General features: G+C 33.6%; 1 protein-coding gene across 1 annotated transcript; it reads right to left on the bottom strand.

Annotated features, from left to right (window-relative positions):
* Positions 1-401: 401 nt before the first annotated feature.
* On the bottom strand, positions 402-7389 carry LOC131171401 (uncharacterized). Its single transcript, XM_058131460.1, has 2 exons — positions 6329-7389; positions 402-800 (listed from the first exon to the last, which is right to left on the bottom strand). The coding sequence occupies exons 1-2, from the start codon at positions 7244-7246 to the stop codon at positions 669-671; spliced, it is 1050 nt and encodes a 349-aa protein (XP_057987443.1). The 5' UTR covers positions 7247-7389; the 3' UTR covers positions 402-668.
* Between the last annotated feature and the right edge of the window lie 577 nt (positions 7390-7966).

Here is a 7966-nt window from a genome sequence, read left to right as displayed (position 1 = left end):
AAAGAATTTATTTACTTTCAAAATAATAAAAAAACTTATTTAATATATTTTTAAAATGTAAAGAGCTTATTTAATTTTTTTTAAAAAGTTAAAAGCCTTAATTACATCTTAAAACACTTTAAAAATTTATGACTCTTAACCTATCCTTTAAGAGCCAAAACAAATCTTTTGCTTTTTTCTAATTTGACCCATTAAAAGTACAAAAGATAGAGAGTAAATTTAGAGTGAACAATAAAGTTACACCATGGAAATCTGGGACTGGAGCCCTGAAAACATCCCTTGGCAGAATAGAGTAATACATAGAGGCAAAGCCGCGTCCATTAACTCCTCCCCAAATCCACAAGTGTGGAATATTTATTTCGCATATTGAGTGACTTTTTTAAAGGTATGACAGAACCAAATAAAGAAATAGAAATTACTTGCTTATCATTTTAAAGTGGAAACATTACAAAGCTGATTACACATACCCAACATGACCAGAACAATATATATAGCTTCTTTGATCCTTGTACCCTTCTGGCATATACACACCAAAAACAAGTTCATACACAAGGAAATCCAAAATAATCACGTTACTTACAGAGCAAAGCAAGATGAACGTTATATCTCAAACATGTTCACGTAATGCTTCCTCATTATACCAACTCCACAACAATTTTTTTTTTTTTTTACCTCAAAGTCATCACAGGCCATGAATTCACCCCAGCAGCAGGCAACAAAGGCCGTACAATAGGCACCCGTCTCACCACCGAAAATGCTTCATTAAGTCGTGCAGCACGACTTGTGAACTGAGACACCTTCTGCAAACAAACGAAAAAAAAAAAAAGAAAATCAACATCTATATAGAACTCAGATGTAAAATCAAAGCTGAAAATAAATGTCATCAGTCAACTGTAGTAAAATTTTGTTTCCTGAATTCCCACAGAAACACTAGTTAAGCAACAGAGAGAACAAATGAATAATTAAGAAACTGTATGCTATAATTTAAAACAAGACAAACATCATCTTCTCAGGAGTACACTCATGATTTAATCAGAACCTAGTTCTAGTTGAGAAGGAAGCACAACTGAATAATTATTATGGCCCACAATAAGTCTTGAGACCTATCTTACGCATCTTGAATAAAAGACTAGTACAATGTGCAAACAATGCAGGCACTTAGAATAAAAGACATATGTGAATTTCACACGGGCGTCAAAGACACAAATGTGTTAGGGCACACAAGGCACTTGGTGCCTAGAACTAGGAATGGTAACGGATAGAGTACCAGCGAAAATCACCCTATCGAATCCAAACCCGATTAATATTATCAAAACCCAAACCCGTCTTAAATCCGATTAAAATTTATTTTTAACTACCCGAATCCAACCAAAACCCGATTATTATTATCGGGAAAAAACACGAACCCGTTTAATTTTATATATTTTAATTAATACTTTGCATCAAAAATTATTTTAATTAATAATTTATTATTTAAAAATTTAATAATTTCATAAAATATTTAAATTTCATTTTATATAAAATAAAATATATAAAAATTTATAAATATTATAATAAAAAATATATATTTTATATTTAATTAAATATTTATATAAACGGATTCAGGTAACGGATACCCAACATGTAAAACTCGAACCCGGCCCAAACTCGTCACGGGTATTATTTTTCAAACTCGAACCCATCTTAAACACAATTATATAATATCCAAACCGTCCTATTAGAATTCGGTTGGATCAGGTACCCACAAAAAATCAACTCGTTGCCATCTCTACCTAGGACAGGAGCAAGCTGCCGACACACACCTGAGTAATGCGAGGTGCACATTTATCAAAATGTCAATGGAATACTTATAATGTTTTCATTTGTATGTATTATTAAAAAAATACAATAGAATCCACTACTACAATGATTACCACTAACTAATTCAACACAAGTCATGTTCACGCTAAAGTAAAAGAAAATATCAAACACCAAACCCAGTTGAAGAAAAAAGATCACAATATCAAACCGATAACTCTACTCTCTATGCTATTCCTAGAAGTAGGAAAGGAAGGAAAAAAAAAAAAAAAAAAAAGTGTTGCTCTCAATCATAATTGACTAGAGATAAATTCTTCCCTTAAATTTACAACCTCAATATCTTGTTCCTTCTCATTGGTCATCATTTCCTCATGCATAATTTCTAGCAGAGTTGACCTAAACCAAGGAGCACTCATGTTTGCTGGAAAGAGATTGGCAAGCATCAATTTAGGATTATGGCACCAAATCATGAGATATTCAGCTTTTGAAATTGATGCAGTTGAAGTTACTTCAATGGTGTGTATGGTATCTTTTAATGCTTAAAACTAAAAATAATAAGGCATAAAGAAAAAATAATCCAATGGTATGAGTTTAACCACCCTGGGTTCAGCAATCTAGTTCGTCCATCCAATTTGCGGCACGTTTGGGTCCCAATTTGTGGGACGTTTGGGTCCCAATTAGCTAGGGGATGCAACCTGGGGTCGCCATATGACCGATCCTATAGCTCAACTAAAATTGCTAGAAATTGCAGATAAAGGAGGCAGAATAACTTTCTCAAATCTATGCTTAGTGGGGTTAGTAAGAGAGTTAACTGCTTATTTAATATCAAAAGCATAGCTGCTTGTAAAAAGAATTTTCATAATGTAATAACTAGTATTTCAAAAAGGTACAGTGATTATATATTTTAAATTATTCAAAATTATATTATTTCAACAACAACAATAATAATAATAATAACAACAATAACTACTCTTCAACTTGTATTGTTAAATTTCAGCTAAAAGCCCATCATATTCAAACTATTAGTATGTTTTTAAATTTTGTTGATAAAAGAAAAATTAATAGTATATTGAAGAAAAATAATAGATGAAAAATAATAGATTTTTGAGACTTTCTTTGTACTAATATTAATCTTGTAAAATCTAAAATGTATACATGCTAAAAATAAATAAATAAATAAATAAATAAATATATATATATATATATATATATATATAAACCTATAAGGAAATTATTATTTGATTTGGTGTTTTAAGACTTGGGGATTATAATAGTTAACTGTAATTCACGTATTCTAAATTGGCGAATCAATGAAACCTACCCTTTGTGTACCCTATATCTAACCAAGTAGCATACTGCATACTTTATACCCATACCTGTGCCACTATCCAAGACATACCGTATTCCAAATAACTGAATAAAACCATCAAATGAGTACAATAAAAAAGACATTCCTTATGCCCCTAAGATGTATGCCTAGGCACTCATAGAAGGCACCTAAGTGAATGCCTAGGCACAAAGCATTGGCAATGGTGCATGGCCTAAGCCACTTCGGGCACTTGGCCTAATGTCCGCATGCATCTGCAGCATAGGCACACTTTCAATGTTTATGACCTTTGAGCTGCATCATTTACAAAGATTGCAAGAACAAAACTGGAAATAATCTTTTAAATAAAAGCTTATGATGTGCACGCAGCATACATTTAAAGACAACAAATCTTATACATAATAAAGGATCTTACCGTCACTTCCCTTCTAAAGGATAAAAATGGTTACAGAAACTGAAAAGACTAGCTTGAGAGGTTTCTAATAACATCCTCGTGTTCTGCTATGAGGACAACCTAATTATCAAATACTTCACTCTCCATTAGTAGCAAATGCAAAAACAAAATAAAAAAATAGTTTGAAATGAAACTCTCTGATGACTAGAACATACAATAGGTTGAAATGAATCTCACTAATGAGTAGAATATATAATCGAACACCTTAAACCCTGATGCAGCATAGCTTAGGAAAAATTCACACACACAGAAACATAGAGTTTTAGTTTTAAGAGAAAATAATATGGAAAAATCTGAACTGAAATACATGAAAATAAGGGGTATTTATAGAGTTTTTTATGCTCCTAAACTAACTAGGAATATATACCTACTATTTACGAATTTTAGCTAAACTAAAATACAATAGGAAAATATAGATAAAATAGGAATTAATCTAACCCTAGATAGAATAGAAAAACAAATCAAGTCCCATTAAGAACAGGAAAGTATCTTAAACTAATTCTGCAGTCAAATTATGGCAAAACAAGAAGTCCTGCATGACTTAGGACTGCTGGAGACGAAATTAACCCAGGAAAAAAAAAATGCATCCTCACACTGCTTGACAGAAGACCACATGCACTGCTCAGGACAGCCAGCAGAAATCTCGTTTTTTTCGGTCCAGCTTGACCTCCAAGCAGTCCAATTTCACTCCTTACTTTATCCCTACTTCCTATTTGAGCAAGTTACTACATCAGATTTAGTTTCATATAGTTTTCTGTATTAATTAGGATTTGTTTCAATTTCCTATCTCCATTAGGATTAGTTATTTTCCTATTTTATCTAGATTTCCTATTGTATTTTAGTTTATCTAAAATTCCTAAATAGTAGATTAATTTTCCTATTAGGTTTAGGAGATCAAAACCCTATAAATAATCAAAAACCTATAAATAGCCCCATGTATTCTATGTATTTTCAGTTTTAGAGATTTTATTAATAAAATTCCGCAGAGTTTTCACTCAAATACCTTAGTGTATTGTGTGTGTGTTCTATTTGAGCTTCACGCTGCATCAAAACCAGCTTGACAATTAAAGAGATTCTCTAATTATAAGAGCAAGCACCTTGGCCACAAACTTAACTCGGTTTAATAAATAATGATTACCTTCCCTAGAAATGCATCAAATGATATTAACATCCTAGGTGTTAAGGAGACTGATAAATATGAAAAATCTTTGGGTTTGCCAACTGCTATCATGAGATCAGAAAAATTCATTTCATTCAATTAAGGAAACTATATGGAAAAGAACTTCAAGAGTGGAAAGAAATTTTGTAGGAGTAAAGAGGTTCTCATTAAATCTATAACCCAAGCAATTCTTAGTTATGTGATGCCCACTTTTTACTGCTTCAAACCCTTTGTGATAAAATTAAATCTGCAATATGGAGATTTTAAAGAGGCCAGAAGGAGAATGAAAAGAAAATTCATTAGTTAAGATGGACTGAAAAGTGTCCATCCAAAGCAGATGAAGACTGGATTTCATATTCCCATCCCTTTAATTTGGCTCTTCTTGTAAGACAGCCCAGGAAAGTGGTTAAAAGTCCTGTCTTTGATTGCTGGGGTGTGTTAAGCACACAATTACCACGGTGAAGATTCAAGATTCCCTTACTGCTAATGTTGTGTTCAATCCAAGCCACATGTGGTGCAGTATATGTTTAGCATGGGATTGAAGGTTGTTGAAGACAAGGAATATTAAAGTTTGGAATGACAAATGGATTCTCGTTCCATGCACATGTAGTAACAACCCCATGTCACATGTTCAAATGCTGTAGAATCTTACATAGCACTTAGCATTGGAACACAAAGCTCATGAACCAAGTGTTTTTACTACTGGCTGTTGAGGGAACATTTAAGATTATTCTTAGCACTTTCAGACACCTACTGATAATATGGCTTGGTGCCATGCAAAGGATGTATTATCCTTGACTGCTATGGAAATGCATAATCCTTGATAATGATTTCTACCACCCTAGAAGAAATCAAACTGAATAGGAAAATACAATTGGGAATTACTTGGCCACCGAACAATTAAAATCATTTGTGCGTTACCGAGCCCCCAATCTTGACTATCCTCTCATTATGTTCCTAACTTTATTAAAACTACAAAACTACAATCCACATACTTCTACAGATTCCTTGTTCCAAACCTCATAATTCTATGCAAGCAACTTTCCTTGCTTATAACTTGACAATCATTTCACCAATCTACATCTACTCTGCAATTTCTTATTTGGACAATTGTGGCTTGTTATATGCGAGAATAACCAGTAAACTTCATGTTCTGGTAGTGGCACTACCATATTTTATTGTTATTTCATCAAGCAAAGGATCAGTTCCAAGGGGGGTACACCGGTACAGCCACTATTTTAGCTCCAAATGCCTAGAGTGAAAGAAGTATAGGAGCATAGGCTGAATCCAAGCTTCCCCAAAGTCCTTTGAAATGTAAAGCACATGCAAAGAATAGGAATTCATATCATAGATACGCAAATAATGAAAATCTTAGAAAGAATGTTATGCTAAATTATCAAATAGTAAGTTAAAATTAGTGCAGGAAAGACAATTTGGCCACAAAAGAGAAACTGTCCAATCTCCACGCTAAATCTATATTCTGAACTTCTTGCAGATCCTACTATGATAACTCATACTCACAGTTAGAACTTAACAAATCTAATCATATCGTCACCAATTTAAATAGCCATATTGAACAAAAACGACTGACCTTGTCATCCACAGTAACCTTAAGTGGCAAGCCCCTCGTCTTGCGCTTCATCTTGTACAATCTCCGTCCCAAGATAACAAATCCCATTACAGCTGCAGCCATAGAGAAAGACCAAACAGGACTGATCCTGAAAACACAATATTTCAACAATTCAAAAGGTACCTTCCACCAAACTTTCTTCCTCGTCTCCTCATCACCTCCTGGTTTTCTTTCTCCAACTGAAACAACGCTCATATTTTCATCTTTGGGAGCATTTCCAAAGTTGGACTCACCCAAAACCTCAGAACCCTCATTCATCTCCCCAACATCAGCAAAACCCAGACTATCACCACTTGAATCAGACCAGAACGTGCCCAAATCCTTATCCTTACTACGGTTTTCTCCAAATCCTTCAAAACCTGCCAGGTTTTTCACATTCTCCTCAAAGCTGATTTCACTTTTACCCTCCAAATTACTGAAAGTACCCTCACGAGACAAGAATTTCCCTTCCTCACCATCTTTACCTTCAATTTCTCCAATCCCTTCAAAACCAACTTCAGTTTTCACGTTTTCCACAGAACCCAATTCTTTTTTCACATCCAAATCACTAAATTTCCGCTCAACAGACCGATCACTCCCCGAATCGGACCAGAATTCACCAAAATTCCTCCTCTGATTCCCAGTCTCCGACCCGGGATCAATCCAACTGGGATTATCAGACTCAACAGAACCCTCTTCACTGGCATCAACAACATTTTCGGCATATCGTTTATCATTTTCAAGGGAGAAATAATCTAACCTGAGCAAACCTTCAGAATCAGCCTCAATTTCATCAAAATTCCTGGAATTATTGGCGGAATTGGGGGAATTAATCGGGTCGGCATCAGAGTTCACTAGGAGCTCCCAGTCTCGAAAATCAGCTGAAGCCTCTCCTTCCATGATTGCCTTGTATTGAAGGATCAGAAGAAGTGAAGAATCTACAGACCCTAAAAGGAAGAAAGATATTGGGAATAAGAGCAGCTAAGAGCAGACTCCAGAGCTTAGTTTTAATAGGTAAACCTTACACAGCCACTTCGTCCCCCACTTAATTATTTTAATTTTTTCTATATAATTTTCAATACCTATCATCACGTACAGTAGGGCTAACCTGCACTTTCAGATGAAATTAGATTTTATTGGCTAATGTTTAACCCAGCCAATGCAATTTGAAAACGTAGTAAACGTTTTGTGATTTGAGTGTATTGGATTTTTTCTTTTTTTTTTTTTCACGGTGGACATTTTTATAAGAGCAGGGAAAATCTAGAAGGGCAGAATGGAAGAGAGGAAGAGGACAAATTTGGCAAAGTATCTAGAAGTACAATGAGTTCGTAATTAATTAGTAAATTAAAGTAGGTAAGGTCGGTGCTCTTTTTAGGAATTTCCAAACCTAATTTACTGAAAATTAATTAATTAATTTCCTAAATAAAATATTAAACCATATAACTACATATATTAATATTTTTAATAATAAGTTTCAACTTGAATTTAATTTTCTTGATAAAAAAATTGAATTTAATTTTTCCACGTCTTAAATAATTAATTAAAAAATTACTTGATTATTTTTCGCCACATAATATTTTCCATAAAAAGTTTATATTGTTTAGTAATTATTATTTTTTA

The sequence above is a fragment of the Hevea brasiliensis genome, chromosome 12, assembly GCF_030052815.1.
Source record: "Hevea brasiliensis isolate MT/VB/25A 57/8 chromosome 12, ASM3005281v1, whole genome shotgun sequence".
In the NCBI taxonomy this organism is placed as follows: Eukaryota; Viridiplantae; Streptophyta; class Magnoliopsida; order Malpighiales; family Euphorbiaceae; genus Hevea; species Hevea brasiliensis.
The sequence above is the reverse complement of the archived record's forward strand: the minus strand, read 5'-3'. Positions and strand labels throughout refer to the sequence as shown.